This window comes from Mercenaria mercenaria, chromosome 14 (genome assembly GCF_021730395.1).
Source record: "Mercenaria mercenaria strain notata chromosome 14, MADL_Memer_1, whole genome shotgun sequence".
Lineage (NCBI taxonomy): Eukaryota > Metazoa > Mollusca > Bivalvia > Venerida > Veneridae > Mercenaria > Mercenaria mercenaria.
The window spans coordinates 43,881,446-43,902,127 of NC_069374.1; the positions used below are offsets into that span (position 1 = coordinate 43,881,446).

Here is a 20,682-nt window from a genome sequence, read left to right on the forward strand (position 1 = left end):
ATATTATATTTATACATGTACAAAAATATATAAAAAAATATCTTCGTCCTACGCTCTACCCCGTGTTATTGTAAACAGGCCTGTGCGCATGGGCATCAGGAATCCGATCCTACGATATTGAAAAGTGGGAAATAAGATTATGAAAATTCAAAAGAACGAAAACAACGATGGTGAAATTTCGAAAGTATGATGGTGAATATAAATAAAAAAAGTGGTAGATTCGTTATTTTGACTTTTAGCCTTCATAGTTTAGTGTTTTCATCATAATTGTTTCACCATCGTAGCTTCGTTATTTTGCTTTTTCAGTATCGCAGTATCGTTATTTTGTTGTTTTGAGCTCACAGTATGCGGCGATGGCCCTACCAATGTGCCAGGACAGCTTTTGTACATGACATGAACAAATTCTTCAGACTTGTGTAAGAGGAAGTCTATCATACTAGATTATGCACGAACATGTACTTTATCTTTGGGTTTTGTTGAGAACAGAACAAATTTATGTAAAGCATGCTGAATGTAGTATTGAAATTTGAAATACATGTTTATGACTAAATTTGCATGCAAATAAGTACAACGCTATCGGATTTCAGCTGAAATAATCCGGATGAATGGGAAAATTCGGAGATTACCCAAAATATTACGGTATTTACTTTAAGTTGAGTTGAATTCCGTCTGTACAAAATAAATCACCAAATTAATTTCCCTTTTAACTCTAAGGATCATGGTATTTCTACATTTTTTTTTATATTTGCTCTGCCAATGAAATTGCTCCATTTTGTCAAACCTGGCCATTCTATTTTACATACTGTTTTCACATCAGTAGTATGTATTAAATCTAATGGCGAAGTGTAAGACGGTAGCAGTTTTAGGATATTAATTTTTCTCTTTCGCTAACGCTAGCTCAAAATTAATCTTAAAACTTATAACCTATACAAACTGTCCACTCGTATTATACAAATTTATATATGGACGGCAGCATAAATATTATTTTTCAACTGTCTTATTTTTCTGTCCTTTGTGATAACCAGTAAAGCTGTTTGACATTGACAGGTAATGTTTGCCTTGCATATAGTATATTAGTAGTATAAGAAATGATGGTTCTGGCGCAGTTACTTTTCTATTTTAATTAGCCACCCTCTTTTTAAAAATCCAAAGCCGGCCAATTAAAAACAAAAAATAAACAAGTTTTCATAGTACTATATGAAAACCTATAATAAATTATGATTAAACACTTCTGCCAAATTTTTGCCAAAATCATGTCACGAAAACAGCAATGTGACAGCCGCTGCCAACTTAGCAAACTTTTGGCAGAACGTTGGCAAAGTTATTTAATGTACTTAAATTTGATAAAACAAAAATTTAACCAATCAAAAGCCTGCCATTTTTCTGCCACGAAAACAGCAATGTGACAGTCACTGCCACAATGGCAAAACTTTGGCAGAAATTTGGCAGATTATTTTAATTGATAAAATGTAAAGGTATTTAAACTTATACTGAAAAGTAACTTATAATTGTTTTTCAGTTTGTTTTACATTGTTAATTTTTAGTATTTTATACAGTAAATCATACAACGGTACTTTGTCTTGTAACATTTTAATGAAAAATAAACAATAATAACCACAGAGTATACTTGTTTTGTTTTGATATTGTATGATTTAAGTTTAAATACATATAATATAGATATGAGTTTACAAAATAAAATATATTGTTTGAAAGAAAGAAGATTTACTGATAATATAAATCCTCATTATTCTACACCAAAACAACGGGAGAAAATGATAATGGCTACCTGTTTATCTTGTAGAAGAATGAAATCAAAATTTGTTAAAAGTACTATCACAGCAGGTAATTTAGACATCCATAAAGCAATGTTACCTTAATTACCTAAAAAAGGTTTAACACTTCCAGGTTATAACTATTGTGGTCCAGGAAATCCTGCAGATCATGGACCTCCTGTCAAGGAACTGGATGCAGTATGTAAGACCCATGACTTTTGCTAAGACAGCGGTGTAAAAAAGTACATATGACAAACAAATGCTTTCCAACTTAAATAACACTAAATCAAAAACATTTGGAGAAAAGATTGCAAAACATTTAGTTGTAAAACCTGCAATTAAAACAAAATATAAACTTGGTCTTGGACAAAAGTCAAAAAACGGGTAAAGGGGGTAGAGTATACCCCCGAAATCACTGCACCAAGCTACCGCTGGAGCGATGAAATAGCAGCAGAATTACACAAACCAATTAAAAGAAAATTTAGGAAACGAAGGGTGATTGTCCATGAATTGATGATACCTGTCTGCTGATTTAGTTGATATGCAAGCTTTTTCAAAATATAATAAAGGTGTAAAGTACTTGTTAACCGTTATTGATATATACAGTAAATATGCTTGGGTTATTCCTTTAAAGAATAAAACTGAAGAATCTGTTAATGAAGCATCTTATAAAATAGTTTTAGAAGGTAGAACACCAACACATTTATAGGTAGATGAAGGAAAAGAATTATAATTAAACATTTGAATAATATTTGAATAAAAATAAGATTAACATGTACCATACATTTAATGAAGGAAAAGCTGTAGTTATTAAAAGATTTAATAGATGTTTAAAAAGAATAATGTGGAAATATTTTACAACAAATAATACTTATACTAATTTAGATAATTTGCAGGATATGGTTGATAAATATAACAAAACAAAACACTCTAGTATAAAAATGACACCAACCAACGCCAGTACAAACTTAGATAAAGGTACTGTTTACTTTAACTTATATGGTAATTTAAAGATACCAAAGAGTAAAGCAAAATTTAAAATTGGTGATCGAGTTCGCTTAAGCAAACTTAAAAGACATTTTGAAAAAGAATACACCAAACTGGACAGAGGAGATATTTATTATTCATGGAATTAATAATACAAATCCCAGAACGTACACTATAAAAGATTTAAATGATAAAATAAAAAAATGATCATTTTATGAACAAGAACTTTTACCTACTACACAAGAAGTTTTTAGAATAGAAAAAGTTATCAGACGAGACTATAAGAAAAAACAAGCTTCAGTAAAATGGAAAGGTTACAATGAAAAATTTAATAGTTGAATTTCGTTAAGTGAATTAGAAGAAATTTAAATTGAAAATATATTATATAAATGAGTAATAAAAATCTAATTTCTAATAATGGAATAGAAACAATAGTTCAATTATTTATTCACTTAACTAAACTAGCTGCTGCTTACAGAAACAGTTATAAGTTTTTTGGAAGAGTAAATACAGGATTAGAGATTACAGCAGGTATTTTTGGTTGCTCTGCTGCATTAGCACTTGTGCCAGCTATTCCTATATTTGTAGCAGTTGCTGGCGCTGTTCTATCAATAATTACTATACTTATTAATAGACTAAAAGTTGAAGACAAAAAAAAACTATTTTAAAATTGCATTACCACACAATAAAACAACTTATATCAAAAGCACGGATTGGAAAAGTAAATAAAGAATATCCAAATAAAGTTATTCATGATATTTTTACAATACTGTTAGAAAAGCAGAAAGAAAAATTATTTAATGCCTTTTGAAACATATATGAAGGAATTTAAACTTAACGGATATAAAAGTAAAAAAGAAGAAGAAGAGTTGTATTAAATTTTACATGTGTTTTTTAAAGATTTTTTTCTATAGGTATATTATATATAGATTGTTAATAGAAAGGTAGATAGAATGGTTATGCCAAAATTAATTAGCACTGTAGGAGAAATAATGAATCCAGACAATAATTCATATAAAAAGTACTAAAAAGAAGAAACGGTATTTAAAATCAAAACTTGATCAAATAGTTAGCGATGAATATAAAAATCATGTCATTGATAAATTACAACATGTTATAGATCCTTATTAATTAGAAAGGAATTTATTTGAATGGGACTGTGGTTGTTTAATGTTAGAAAGGAAAATACTGGAAGGCTATGTGATTGTCCTAAATCGAATAATCCCCGAAACAATCCTAAAAACGGTATTGCAACCGATTGTGATACTAATGAAGAAAAATATATAAAAGCACTTACGCAGCATTTAAAGACCTTGATATTAATTCAGGGTTAATAAAAATGTGCTGTGAAGGGAAAAACAGAGTAAAAAGTGGAATTTCAAAAACTAACGGACAAAGATATCAATTTAAATGCTTTTTGTTTCTTCTTAAACTTTTTTTAACCCTTTTTTGCTTAACGAATTTTTTTTTTAAATATAATATATAGATGGAAATTGAGAGATCAAAAAATCAATATATTAAGAAATTTGAAATTAAGATTGAATATAGACAAGATCTAAAAAATCAATTACATTTAACTATAAACGACTCTTATGAATACTTAAAGGTGTTTTTCACAATTATTTCTAGCGGACAGAATTTTTTGTAACTTTGCATATTTATAGATTGATGTATGACAAGCTAAAATAAAACATAAAACTAATAGGTACCCGTGCTTCTTTTTTCAATATTCAAAGTTTATCAAGAACACCAAATCGGTATTTTTGTCTGAAGAAACAGTACATACATGTTATAATAAAACTACTGCAAACAATTATTTATTCGAAGTTTCATTCTGATGTTACTTTTTATGCATCCGAATTAATAACACCACTATAACTATGCATAAAATGTCAACATATAGATATATTAACTCAGAAAAATTACTCTTGACAGATGTCGAAAGTATCTGAAACTGAGAAAAACACGAAGTATTTCTTAATGATATGAAAAATCTAGCGGACAGATTTTTTCCAAATTTTATATTATGTAAGCTAGAACTAAGACAAAAAAATCTAAACCAAAAAAATAATATCAACCCGTGCTTGTTTTGAAGAAAAATTAAAAAATATTCACTCCACCCACAAAAGTATTTTTTCATTACCCCACCCACCTAAAAATTATGAACATTTTTTTTCTTACAAAACAAATTGAACAATGTTATTACCAGTTCCTTAACCAATATTCTTACTCACATGCGGAATAATGCTCCTTTAAGGTTGCAAGCCTCTAGATCAAATACTTTTTGAGATACGTGCTACACAAGCTTTCACATCCCATTTACGTATATATTTGACCACGTCAAGGGACATAAATCTGTTTTTATTGAGTGAAACCTAAAATAAAAGCACTGGTGCACAATTTCGCATTCTGAATTTAATTCTTGTGTTGTTTCATGACTCTTGGCGCATATAATTTTGAGGTACATGCGACACAAATGTTTAGACCCTTTATGTACAATTTGACTATCAGGGGCCATAACTCTGGTCTTACTACGTGAAATTCGGGATGGGGCACAAAAAGTATAACAACATTTTTAGGAAGTCACATTTGAACTTGAAGGAGATATATCTACTTTAAGATTTTCTGAACTTAAAGCTTTAAAAGGTATAAAAAGAAACGTTGTTTTAAAAATAACTTTTGCAAAAATGAGTGCAACAGATACAATATATAAATCAGCTTATTTTCAATCAAAGGCTTTAGAAATTATTAACACAAACGAAATAAAAAAACACTTTACGTCAAGTTTTTGATGAAATGATAAATAGAATTGGTAATTGGATTTCAGAAGGAAGTGGCTGGAGAATAGAGTCAGTTGATGCTCATTATATAAACAGATATAGGTTGGCTGCTTCAAGTTATTTAAAGTTACCAAAATTATTATAAAATCCGAAGGAAGGATTAATAAATATAAAGAATGATGATAATGAATGTTTTAGATGGTGTCATTTAGCTTACAAATTTCCTGTTGAAAAAGATCCTCAAAGAGTTTCTAATTATAAACAAGAAGCTGCGTTCAATAAACGCTTGATGCCCCCGGTGGCATCCTTGTCAATACAAAGCAACCTAAGTCCAAACTGAGGTCAAGTTCAAGGTCAAACTGAGGTCAGGTGATGTCTGAAGATGAGGAATGGTCAAAGGTTATATCTGCATTAGTATCAAGTTATTCTAGTTAGGGGAATTGATGCTAGACGAAACGGTCCCATTTGGTTAACCAAGAGATGGCCAATATAAATCAAAGTCCAAAAATGAGATCAAGGTCAAGGTCAAACTGAGGACAGGTGATGTCTGAAGATGAGGAATGGTCACAGGTTACATCTGCATTAGTATCAAGTCATTCTGGTAAGGGGTATTGATGCTAGTCGAAACGGTCCCATTTGGTTAACCTCGTACGGACGGACGAACGGATAAACGGACGAACGGACAAGACGATCACTATATGCCTCCCGCATCAGTAGATGCTGGGGGCATAAAAACATATAGATAAACTTAATTATAAAGGAATAAAGTTTCCTGTTACATTAAACCAAATTTAAACTAAAAATGATATTTCATTTAATATATTTGGTTATGAAGAACCTACGGAAATTTATCCACTGTACATATCAAAATATCAATACGAAGAATACTGTGACATGTTGCTAATTAATAAAGATAAGGTAAACCATTATGTTTGGATAAAAGACTTTAATAGATTAATGTTTAACAAAACAAAACATGCAAATAAAAAACATTTCTGTAAAAGCTGCCTTCAGCATTTTTCTCAAGAAAGAATATTAAATGAACATATTCCAAATTGCTTAGCTATTAGTGGTGTCCAAGCTGTAAAAATGCCAAAAGAGGGAAGTAAAGTACAATTTAAAAATTATCATTAAGGTTTTAAATTAGCAGTACCTATATGTATTTATGCTGATTTTGAATCAATAACTAAGAAAGTTTTAACTGTTTTACCGTCACCTGAATCTTCATTTACTGAACCATATCAAAAACATATAGATTGTGGTTACGGTTATAAAATTGTTTGTTGTTATGACGATAAATATTCTAAACCAACACAAGTTTATAGAGGCCCCAATGCAGTTTATTAGTTTATTGAAAAAATGCTTGAGGAAGAGAAATAGTGTCAGGAAATATTTAAAGAACACTTTAACAAAGAACTAAGAATGTCTAAAAAGATAAAAATGGAATTTAAAAAACAAAAGTTTTGTCATATCTGTGAAAAAGAATATAAGGAAACTGAAACTAAAGTAAGAGACCACCGTCATATAACAGGAAAATTCAGAGGAAGTGCTCACTCAGAATGTAATATTAATTTTAGACTAACACACAAAATTCCTGTTATTTTCATAATTTAAGAGGTTATGACGGTCATTTTATTATGCAACAAATAGGAAAATTCAAAAAAGAAATTAATGTTATTCCTAACAATATGGAAAGATATATGGCATTGATGATTTCCGACTTGGTCTGTCATTACCTCTCATGAACAGACTCAATCAAACCGAGTCTGCTATTATTCTTCTTGGTTGCATTCTTTGCTTCCAAAGGATCTTTTTACAGATTTTATTATTTATTATTTATTGATTTATTCCAATTTTTGTCTCAACCGTTAGATAACTTAGTAAAAAATATTCCAGAATTTAAATACTTATCTCAAGAATTTGATAAAAATATAGCGAAGCTAGAACCTTCGGGGTCTTTGACCCAGTCAGACCTATGGTCTTCGGTTACACTAGAATTATTAAAAACAAAAGGTGTTTATCCAAAAAAAATCAAAGAAACAACATTACCTTCTAAAAAAGAGTTTTATTCAATTCTAAATGAAACACACATATCTGATAATGAATATGAACATGTAAAACTGTTTGGAATAAATTTAAAATTAAAACAATGGGAGAATATCATGATAAATATTTAAAAACTGACGTATTACTTTTAGCTGATGTACTCGAAAATTGTAGAAAATTATGGTTAGAGTACTACAAATTAGATCCTTGCCATTATTTTAGTAGTCCTGGTTTAGCTTGGGATGCAATGTTAAAAATGACTGGAATTCAGTTAGATTTAATAACTTATATTGATATGTATCTTTTTATTGAAAAGGGACTGAGAGGAGGAATAAGTTATATTTCAAACAGATACAGTAATGCAAACAAATATATGAAAGATTATGATCCTAAATTAGAATCTAAATACATTATGTACCTCGACGCCAATAATCTTTATGGTTGGGCTATGTGTCAACCTTTACCCTCTGGAAACTTCAAATTTACATCCGATAAACAATTCAAGAAATTGATTGACAAATGTAAAACTAACTTTATAGTTGAATGTGATCTTGAATATCCAAAAGAATTGCATGCTATTCACAACGATTATCCTTTGGCTCCTGAAAAAATTAAAAAAACAGACGAATGGCTTAAAAATATTAACAAAGAATTTGAAATAGCAAAAAGTAATGTGAAAAAAATAGTTCCAACTTTAATAAAAAAACAAAATTATGTAGTTCATTATAAAAATATTACTATATACACAATTAGGGTTAAAAATAACAAAAATACACAAAATATTAACTTTTGACGAAAGTCCTTGACTAAAAAAAATATATTGATTTTAATATTCAAAAAAGATCTGAAGCAAAAAATTCATTTGAAAAGGACTTTTTTAAGTTAATGAACAATTCTGTATTCGGTAAGACGATGGAGAAATTTACGCAAGAGGGTTACTATTAAGTTTACTCATGATGAAAACCTTTTATTGAAGTATATAGCAAAACTTTCATTTGTTAGTTCAACGATGTTTAACAAGAATTTATTTGGTATTCATAGAATAAAAGAAAGTTTGTTATTAAACAGACCTTGTTATGTTAGAATGTGCATTCTAGATTTATCAAAATATTTAATGTATGATTTTCATTATAATTACATTAAGGAAAAGTATAATGGTAATTGTAAATTACTATTCACTGACACTGATTTATTATGTTATGCTATAAAAACCAAAGATGCATATGAGGATTTTTATAAGGACAAAGATTTATTTGATAATAGTGATTACGATAGTAATTCAAAATTTTATTTCGACAATAATAAAAAAGTAATTGGAAAATTTAAAGATGAAGCTGCCGGCATTCCCATTGTTGAATTTGTCGGATTAAGAGTTAAAATGTATTCATATTTATTAGAAAACGAAGTTAATGTTAAAAAAAATGTAAAGGAATTAAAAACATGTTGTAAAGAAAACAATAGTTCATAAAAATTACAAAGATACTTTGCTTAATTCAACCCAAAGTAATTACACCTTTAAAGTTATTCGTTCTGATAAGCATAATATTTCCAGTTATGTTATAAATAAAACATCTTTATCATGTTATGACGATAAAGGATATATTCTTGATAATGGTATTGATACATTAGCTTATTCTTAAATTAATTCTTAAATAATAGAACCATAAATTGGTAACTAAATATTTTTAACGTTTAAAGAATCAATATAAATAACATCATTCATTTTAAATTTATTAGCATAATTGATAGAAATAGATTCGTTTTTTTCTGTTTGTTTTTGCATTGTAACTTTGAAGAATTACCTTTTCTTTATTTTTAGTTGTAATTTAACTTCTCCTTTATCTAATTTAATTGCATCAATAAGAATAATTAAAAACAATTAAAATTAATTCTTACATTATTACCATTTTGAAATAAACCAGGAATAGCATTTACAACTTTCCCTTGAAATAACCCACTATCGGTATCTTGGGTATAACATGTTAAAAACAATGAAGGTTTTCTTATTAATTGTCTTTCTATTTTACTTAGTTTTTCTTTTATATTATTGTATGTTCCCATTATATTAATTATTCCAGTTAAATAATTTATTTTTATTTTGTTGGGTTTAACGTCGCACCGACACAATTTTAGGTCATATGGCGACTTTTCCAGTTAAATAAAAACGCACTAATTAATTAAAACTTTAAATAATGTTTTAATTCAAAAGTTTACTTTCTTTATAATTTATATATTCCTCCAATATGTAGAATTTGACATAACTACCTAGCAAAAGAAGAAATCCAATATCAGAGGATGTTGGATCGCCGTTATAAGGATTGTCAAACATTGTCTTTTCTGTTAGATAAATTTTGATTTTTTCTCATACACAGATACTGACGTGTTGAGCGTGGGTGCTATATCAGCGACACTGAGGTCACTGATGTTACTGATGTCACTAACCACGGGTGTTATATTTGCACCCCCGGATGGAAATTCACCGATAAAACCCTCTCGCCACCACCTAAAAACTAAACGTGATATTGGGCATGCTGTTTCCCACCTTACACTTGACTTTAAATAAAACCTAGTATCTGTTATATAAATTCCGGCTTTTTTGACTGCAAACACATTTTAAAGGTACATCTGGTACAGCTAGTTTATATTCTTGGTTTATGTTTATAAAATCTTTATAATCTACGATATTTCCAGATTCCTAATTAAATAAATCATAATAGCCCACATTAACCAGGCTCCCTTCAATATAATCCACACCCACCGAAGTATATACTGATAATATCCAGACACCGTGGCTAGCATAATACTTTGTTATTAATACTGATATGCGAGTATATCTTTTAATGCCGTTGCGTGATATTACATGGTCGTCTTTAATTTTGTATTCAAAAAGAAACACTTCGCGTCTTACTTTTTCTAGTTCTTCTTCTATTTCCTTGTATTTATTTTCATGTTTAAGAATTACTTCAGCTAAATCATCAACTCGTTTTGTTGTAGCAACTTCAGAAGCAGATAAATTGTCAAGAGTATTCTTTGTTCTAGCTAATTGTGTTTTTTGTTTTAAGAAAACATTTTTCACTTCTGTAATTTTTTCCCAATTAGTAGCAGTTGCTTGGGTATTAGTGGTTATTGCTTTAGTATTAGCAGTAATGAACTCTCCTTGTTTAACTGATTTTTCAAGTAAGAAGTCCAGTTCGTTTTTATTTTTTTTAACTTTAGCATTAAACTCATTAATATCTTCTTGTAATAAACCTTTAAGTTTACTTAACTCTGTGTACTGTAAATTGTGACGTGTGTCGACATTACTAATCAAAATTCGAAGTTGTTTTTTAAAGTTTTCTATTTTAGAATTGAGCTCTTTTTTTAAGGTTATTTAATGCTGTGTCATGGTCATCACCTCTTTGTGAAGCTGCCTTTTCCAGTTCAGATTTATATTCTGCCAACTTACTTGAAAATGTGTCGTGTAAAGCTTGATTTCATTTTACCACTTCAGCGTTTAGTTTATTTATTTCTGTTCTGATTTTTAACTGATACATATTTTGTAACTTTTTCTCAGCTTCAATAATCTTGTATTTTAGTTCTTCATGTTTAATCATACTATTTTTTAATCCCTGAACTTGATTGTATAATATTTCAACATTTCTTCTAAATACTTCTTTTATGTTGTCATCTGTCAAATCAGATTTCTCTTCAAGTTCTTTAATAGAATCAACCATAGCTTTCATTTCTTCTTCAATTTTATCTTGTAATTGATTAATTAATAATGAATTCTTTTTAAATTCTTTTGTTAATTCTTCAATATTCTTTACTTCTGCTTCTAGTGTCTGTTTTATACTTTTGATATCTTCAAGATTATAGTCATCTATTACACTTTGAACTTTTTTATACATAAACCGTCTTGAAACTGCATCGTTGGGTTTATCTGGATTTCCTAGGTTGATTATTTCATTACCTCCCATATCCAATGCTGTGTTCATTGTGTTATCAAGTTCCTTATTTCTGTGACGATATGATTCCGTTTCCCTTTTAAATTTTTTTATTTGATTTTTGTAGCATAATCACTTAAATCAGTATCAATTTTAACTTTACTTATACTGTCAGGTTCACTTATTTGTTCTATATTATTAAAAACTCCCATTATATATTACCAGTAAAGTTTTTTCTTAAACTTTTCCTTGGTTTGTCGGTGGGTTCCTAGGTATGCTGGCTGCTAGTCTCGGAATACCTTTGATTACATTTTTGTTAAGTGGGAAAGGACTACAGATTGATTTTCAACGGAGAAATAACAGACGAATTCCTATAGTAAAAAAATTGAAATTGAACAATGGGTTAAACAATTGAAAATTAAAAACTTTAGGGGTGTATTTAGTAGAAATTATTTCTGGAACACATTGAGTTTGTTATATTGATAAAATATATTTTGATGGATTTCCTCCACCGAAAGAAGTAATCAGGTATATGCCAAATGTAAAGTACAACAATGTTCAATATCAGAACAAAACGAGTGTATTGTGTGGATATTATTGTTTATTTTTCATAAAATGTTACAAGATAAAGTACCGTTGTATGATTTACAATATAAAATACTAAAAATTAACAATCAAAGAGTAAATGAACAAATAATTATAAATTACTTTTCAGTATAAGTTTAAATACTTAACATTTTATCAATAAAAGTAATCTGCCAAAGGTTTGCCAAGGTGGCAGACACTGACACATTGCTGCCTTTGTGGCAGCAAAGGGGGGTCCCAGTTAGGTGTCTGCGCAAAATGTTTTTTGATTTTATTTATACTTTGTGGTAATATACCTACATGTATTAAGTTTTATTAACAAGTATTGTTGTTGCTAGATTTGACTTACTTTTATAGATATTCATATTTAAAGTGGGTGGTGTAATCTGACATGTGACCAGCCATGAACACAATTTTTGTTATTTTTTAAAAAATGGTTCTAACTTTTTACCTGAAACTTTCATAATAAAATAACTATGCAATGGACATTCATGTTGCATTTTAAATTGTACTGAATACTTTTTTCGTCACAGAGCCACAAACTGGTCTACTCAAATCTACTGATTTTAAATGGACGAACTTTACCAAAAAGCTAAAACATTTTTCATTAGTTGAGATATTAAGGTGTTATTTTCAGCAGATATTGTAAACTAAATAAACATTAAAATGACAGTATATCAGTATAATCTGATTAATATTGGAAGAGTGGTACACTCTCAAACTGGGAAAAAGTGGGTGGGATAAATAAATATTCTTAGCAAAACTACAAAAATTGTGCAGTTGTTAAGAAATGGCCTCAGATTGTCTATTACTATCTTAATTTTATTAAATAAGCATTGATTGGTACATTTTAACAAAATAAAACATATTTTATACATGTGTGTCATGGAAAAAGTATGGACCTTGAAAATGACATGTAGACAAACCAAATTAACCCTGAAAGCTCAAAATAGTTAACAAAATATTTTGCCTGAGGCAGTATATTTTGAGGAAAGCTATTGTTCAAATTAACATTAATTAACATTGATTTTTCCATGGCACACATGTATAAAGTCTTTTTAAAGTGAAAATAATTTGTTAAAATTTATCAACCAAGTCTGTATTTAATAAAACTAGAATGTGTCTGTAGGACACAGGGTGTGTCCCCCTCCCCACCCCACCCCCTCGCATGATACATTTGTCACAAATAAGGGGAAATAATTCAAATGTTTGCAGTAAATGGGGTATAGCCTCAAAAAACTATGAAAAGGATTCATTATTCTATACCATATACTTTATGGGCATCACAAACAAAAAATCCACTATTTTAGCTATTTCAAGGGCCATAACTCTGTAATAAATGCTAAAATTCTCAAGAAGTGCCATGTGTGCAAAGATCACATTATGATAAAGACTCAAGCAAGGTTTCATGAATTTACATTTAAATACTTTTGAGTAATGCACCGAGAATACTTCTGAGTAAGGCACATAATTAGGTAAAAATGTGCACTTATCAGTTACTATTTCAGGGGCCATAACTCTGAAAATAGGGGGCAAACCCAGATAAAAATAGTATATGCGCAAGTTCATATCATGATAAACACTCATCAATTTATATCAAATACTTTTTGAGCTAGGCATATCACAAGGTGAAAATGTGCATTTTTGACTATTTCAGGGGCCATAACTCTAGAAATAGGACGCGGATCTAGATCAAAAATAGGAGATGCGCAAGTTCATATCATGATTAAGACTAATGATGCAAGGTTTCATGAATTTGTAGCAAATACTTTTTGAGCTAGGCATGTCACTAGGTGAAATGTGCAATTTTTACAATTTCAGGGGCCATAACTCTAGAAATAGGGACGGAGCCAGACGAAAAATAGAAAATGTGCAAGTTCATATCATTATAAAGACTCATGCAAGATTTTATTAATTTATATCAAATACTTTTGGAGCCAGGCGTGTCACAAGGTGAAAATGTGCATTTTTTACTATTTCAGGGGTAGTAACTCTAAAATCATGGGGCGGAGCAAGACAAAAAATAGAAGGTGCGCAAGTTCATATCATGATAAATACTCTTGCAAGATTTCATCAATTTATATCATATACGTTTTGATCTAAGCGCGTCACGAACTTCGGACGGACGCACGGACGGACTGACGGACGAACGCACGGACAAATGCAAATCTATATGCCTCCCTCCAGCATTCATGGTGGCACAATTAAGGTAGTAATAGACAAGCTGAGGCAATTTCGTAACAACTGCACAATTTTTGTAGTGTTGCTTCGAATATTTATTTACCCCACCCACTTTTTCCCAGTTTGAGAGTGTACTACTCTACCAATATTAATCAGAGCATACTGATATACTGTCATTTTAATGTTTATTTAGTTTACAATATCTGCTGGAAATAACACCTTAACATTTCAACTAATGAAAAATGTTTTAGCTTTTTGGTAAAGTTCGTCCATTGAAAATCAGTAAATTTGAGTAGACCACTTTGTGGCTCTGTGATTAAAAAAGTATTCAGTACAATTTAAAATGCGACATGTTGTGTGAATGTCCATTGCATATTTATTTTATCATAAAAGTTTCAGCATGTAAAAGGTTAGAACTATTTTAATAAGAATAACAGAAATTGTGTTCCTAGCTGGTCACATGTCAGATTACCCCACCCACTTTAAATGTGAATATCTATAAAAGTGAGTAAAAACTGGTAACAGTAATACTTGTTAATGAAACTTAATGCATGTAGGTATATTACCACAAAATATTAATAAAATCAAAAAACATTTTGCGCAGACACCTAACTGGGACTCCCCCCCCCCCCCCCCCCCCCCCCTCGCCCCCACTTTCGCAAAAATTTGGCAGAAATGTTTAATCATATTTTACTAAAGGTTTTCATAAAGTACTATGCTGAAAGTGGTCGTCTTTGTATGTTTTAAAAAAAAGGTGGCTAATTCAAATTGAAAAAAGCGCCCAAACCATCATTTCTGATATTACTCATAGAGACCTAATTTTTCACCCCTGATGACCCTTATTCAAACTTGACCTAGATTTGTTCAAAGTTATTATTCTGACCAGATATCATGAAGATCAATTGAAAAATACAGCTTCTGTCGCATACACAATATTTTTCTTTGATTTGAGCTGCTGACCTAGATTTTGACCCCAGATGACCGATATTCAAACCTGACCTAGATTTCTTCAAGGCAATTATTCTGACCAAAGTTCATGAATATCAATTGAAAAATACAGCCTCTATTGCATACACAAACTAAATTTTGACAGACAGACGACGGATGCTGCACATCGAGCGATCACAATAACTCAGGTGAGCTAAAAAGATTGCTCTACATGTTATTTTACAAATACTTAGCAAATACGTTTACTTCAAAGATATAATCATTATGTATGTAAATAAAAATCCTCGACTTTGAATTAGCGAGTAAAAATCGAGGGTATCTTTATATATCAACGTATTATTGCTGATTTACCTTCAAAAACACACTTCATGGCAGACGTTCTATTTTGTGATACACAGGTTAAACATGGTTATTATACCCCCACCAAACATCTTGGTGGGGGGGGGGGGAGGGGAAGCTATATAGGAGTCAGTTTTGTCCCGTCGCGTCGCGAAATCTATTGTCTCAGTTATTACTAAATGGATTTGATTCAAACTTAAAGTAATTGTTCCACCTCATCACCTACATCATGTGACACAAGGTGCATAACTCTAACACCAAGTTTTCATGAAATATGTCCCCTTTTACTTAGAATTTCAGGTTAATTTCGTTGTACTTTCACTATATCTTAGTTGTTACTAAATGGATTTGATTCAAACTTAAAATAGTTGCTACACCCCATCACCCACATCATGCAACATAAGATGCTTAACTCTGACATAAATTTTGTATGAATTATGTCCCCATTTACTTTAAATTTAAGGTTAATTTTGATGTATTTTCACTATATCTCAAACTTAAAATAGATGTTCCACCTCATCACCCACATCTTGTGACACAAGGTGCATAACTCTGACACCAATATGTCATGAATTATGCCCCCTTTTACTTAGAATTTAAGGTTGATTTTGATGTATTTTTACTATCTCTCAGTTACAACTGAATGGATTTGATTCAAACTTAAAATAGATGTTCCACATCATCACCCACATCATGTGACACAAGGTGCATAACCCTGACACCAATTTTTCTCGAATTATGTCCACTTTAACTTTGAATTTAAGGTTAATTTTGATAAATTTTCACTATATCTCGTTCTGATTGGCTTAGAGCCAAAGGGAAGTAACCTTTTTCTACCATTTGTACTGAGTTTCTTCCCTTAAATTCCAGGAATCAGTCTATTTTTAGAAATACTATTTTTAGATTTTCAATATTTTAGGTATTTTTCTAACTTTTTTATTATAAGTCCTATGCAAAAAGTAAATACATTGTTCTGTGGTAACATGGGTTGGTTTTCATTACCTCTCATGAACAGACTCAATCAAACCGAGTCTGCTATTATTCTTCTTGGTTGCATTCTTTGCTTCCAAAAAATCTTTTCACAGATTTTATTGGTAAGACACTTTTTATGCCCCCACTTTGGGGCGGGGGGGGGAGGGGGGCATATAGATTTGCTCTTGTCCGTCCGTCCTTCCGTCTGTCCGTCCGTCCGTCCGTCCTTCCGAAAATGTTGTGTCGCGCGTAGCTCTGAAAGTATTTGACGTAGAGTCACAAAACTTTACAGGAATGTTGGTCAGCATGTGTAGTTGTGCACCTGGGGTTTCGCGTCCGGATTCATTCAGTCATGTAGAAGTTATGGCCCCTGACTTTGTAAAAATTGGTCATTTTAATGTTGTGTCGTGCCTAGCTCCAAAAGTATATGACCTAAAGTCATAAAATTTTACAGGCATGTTGGTCAGCATGTGTAGTTGTGCACCTGGGGTTTCGCATCCGGATTCATCCAGTCATGTAGGAGTTATGGCCCCTGACTTAGTAAAAAATTGGTCATTTTAATGTTGTGTCGCGCATAGCTCCAAAAGTATTTGACCTAGAATCACCAAAGTTTACAGGAATGTTGGTCAGCATGTGTAGTTGTGTACCTGGGGTTTCGCGTCCAGATTCATTCAGTCTTGTAGAAGTTATGGCCCCTGACTTTGTAAAAATTGGTCATTTTAATGTTGTGTCGTGCCTAGTTCCAAAAGTATATGACCTAGAGTCACAAAACTTTACAGGCATGTTGGTCAGCATGTGTAGTTGTGCACCTGGGGTTTCGCGTCCGGATTCATCCAGTCATGTAGGAGTTATGGCCCCTGACTTAGTAAAAAATTGGTCATTTTAATGTTGTGTCGTGCATAGCTCCAAAAGTATTTGACCTAGAATCACCAAAGTTTACAGGAATGTTGGTCAGCATGTATAGTTGTGCACCTGGGGTTTCGCGTTCGGATTCATTCAGTCTTGTAGAAGTTATGGCCCCTGACTTTGTAAAAATTGGTCATTTTAATGTTGTGTCGTGCATAGCTCCAAAAGTATATGACCTAGAGTCACAAAACTTTACAGGCATGTTGGTCAGCAAGTGTAGTTGTGCACCTGGGGTTTCGCGTCCGGATTCATCCAGTCATGTAGGAGTTATGGCCCCTGACTTAGTAAAAAATTGGTCATTTTAATGTTGTGTCGTGCATAGCTCCAAAAGTATTTGACCTAGAATCACCAAAGTTTACAGGAATGTTGGTCAGCATGTGTAGTTGTGCACCTAGGGTTTCGCGTTCGGATTCATTCAGTCCTGTAGAAGTTATGGCCCCTGACTTTGTAAAAATTGGTCATTTTAATGTTGTGTCGTGCCTAGCACCAAAAGTATATGACCTAGAGTCACAAAACATTACAGGCATGTTGGTCAGCATGTGTAGTTGTGCACCTGGGGTTTCGCGTCCGGATTCGTCCAGTCATGTAGGAGTTATGGCTCCTGACCTAGTTAAAAATTGGTCATTTTAATGTTGTGTCGCGCATAGCCCCAAAAGTATTTGACCTAGAATCACCAAAGTTTACAGGAATGTTGGTCAGCATGTGTAGTTGTGCACCTGGGGTTTTGCATCCGGATTCATTCAGTATTTTAGGAGTTCTGACCCCTGACTAATGTCATGTAGTGGGGGCATCTGTGTCCCATGGACACATTTCTAGTTGTATTCACTTTTAGTGTATCTCTAATATTAGAGATGTTTTATATTTACTAGTATTACTATACTAGTATTATACTAGTATTACTTATATGTGGAAGCCTAGGATGAAGTACTACAAAGACAAGTAAAATTATTTTTAAGTATTAAGCTTTTTTGACATTTTTATATTATTCTAAGTATTTTTAACATTTCTTATATGGTTGGGGTATGAGTCACTCCTGTGACAGTTCCAGTTAAGCTAACAATTTTCACGAAATTGTAAAACGGGTGTTTCAAAGACTTTGACATTGAACAGACAAAATTATTCTCACAGATGCTTCTATTTCTTTTAAACTTTTTGTGGTTTTAAAGTGGTACTTTTTCTTAAAGTTTGCAATATGATGTTCAGCATGTAAAACAGTCGAATTATTAATGCATGGAGATGGATCTATTTCGATCCATAATATTTACATTCATTATATTTTTTGTAGCTTGAGCACTATTGTATTTTTATTGTTAAAAACAATAAAATACATGCAGGAATGTTTCCAAAGCTGATTTATGGTAGACTATTTGACTGACTACTATCCAAAAGTCAGATCCCCTATAATGTGTATGTCGATGATCAGTATTACAATAAAAACTCTAGTGGGGAAATACACGGCATACTAGCACTGAACCTTCATAGATGTCAAAATTCCTGTTTAAATCGACAAATCATCTTTTTATCTTTTCATTTACATCATTACTGGTGGGGAAATAAAACAGGGCCTTAAGCTTCGCAAATACTTATCTGCAAATTAAAGTTGGATAGTATTTCTATTTGTGTAGTTTAAATCAGATTGGAGGTCATTTTCGTCCATAGATTTCTATGGGTTATTCAAATGAAACTTTTTTGCATATTATTACATGGACATATGTTTATGTGAACTATGTTTTAGTGTCAGTCTAGGCATTACAGAATTGTGTACCCTTGGGCCAAATATGCACACTGGCATTTACACGTGCATGGAAGTTTGTGGCGCGACCTTCGTTTTCAGTTTCTAACGGATACAAAATAAAAGTTAGTACTAATTATCATCAGACGTCTTAGTTGAGATGTGTGTGACAGTTTTCAGGTTATTTCAAAAGACTTATGCGCCTTTAAACAAATAGTATGCACTGCATTATTAGTAAGAATATTGTTCATATAGTTAAAGTTTAAAGTGGACCTGAAGTTTTCATTTACATAATAACTGGTTAACGAAACATTATTGTATATTTCCTAGATTTTCAAACATGTAATGGCCGGTGAAGACTTTGAAAAGGATCTGTATAAAAATTGGGTCCGTGGTGCAAAGGGCTTAGAGTACTTACAGGAAGGACTTCAAGACTTTGTTGGAGATAAAGTGCAGCATTGTCGTGACCAATCTTTACAAAAAATAACAAATGGCTTGCCGACACGATCTACGCGTCAGTGCAATCAGTGTACGTCTCAAAATCTTTTGCCTGAACACGCGAAAAAGAAGACCGCCTGTAACGGAAGCACGTGCATAGAAAAAATCCCAAATAACTGCCTTGGAAGTAAACCAAACGGTCGTAGAAAATGCCCGAATAAAATATGCAGTAAATTATATGATGAAATCGTACTTGACCATTACTGGAGAGATCCGCTGTGGAAGAACACAGATCCAAGTACGTGGTGTTCAGATCCTCTCGGATGGAGCTTGGGGAAATGTTTCCAGACAACTACAGGCTCTGGTACATCAGCTAGCACAACAGATGCTGCCGGACTCCTTAGCATTCTGATCAATAACAAAACAATACAGAACAACTGGCTAGCATGCAGTGACATGTCTTCAAAAATAACGTGCCCTTTTAACAGGGTAAGTTCAATATTTCAACATTGTCATTGTTCTCAATTGGTCATCGATCATTTTTCATGAACTAAAATATTTTATTAACTGCAATAATAGTACAGCCAGCAAATGGGACAACATAATCTAACTGGTTAAGGCAAGTGTCTGTTTATGAGAGGTTGAAAAGAACAGAAAATCAATTTGGAAGAAAGCTGAGTGGCTGTTTAAAGTAAGTGGCTGTTTAAATAGAGGTGACCGCTCAGGCAGGTTCAACTGAACTCATTTCAGGAAACATATTGCTTGTTTCACACCCTGGTACCGGCGCTTCCAAGTACAGGTGGCACTCGCACATACAGCGCTCGATAAGCGATTTTGGAAGAGCGGTGGTGTAAGTATTTCTTATTGTATCTCCGGTCATTCAAAACTTTTTGTAAAATGAAAGATATCTGCGCCCTGATGAATAATTGATGACTATGTTCTACTAGTGTCACAACATTTCATCTTTAAATAAACAAAATACGGCGAGTTAAACGTAAACGTTTGACTCAAAAATGTCAAATGTCAAGAAAACACGTAAAATACTCAGTAAATACTCCAAATGTATTCATTTG

At 31.8% G+C, this 20,682-nt stretch overlaps 1 protein-coding gene across 1 annotated transcript in view; it reads left to right on the forward strand.

The window, feature by feature from the left end:
- LOC123526804 (myosin-11-like) overlaps positions 1–20,682 on the forward strand; it is a 43,292-nt gene that overhangs the window by 11,883 nt on the left and 10,727 nt on the right. Inside the window, exon 2 of the mRNA XM_053522607.1 lies at positions 19,502–20,098. Coding sequence (XP_053378582.1) covers positions 19,517–20,098 — 582 coding nt within the window. The 5' untranslated portion in view covers positions 19,502–19,516. The remainder of the gene's footprint in view (positions 1–19,501; positions 20,099–20,682) is intronic.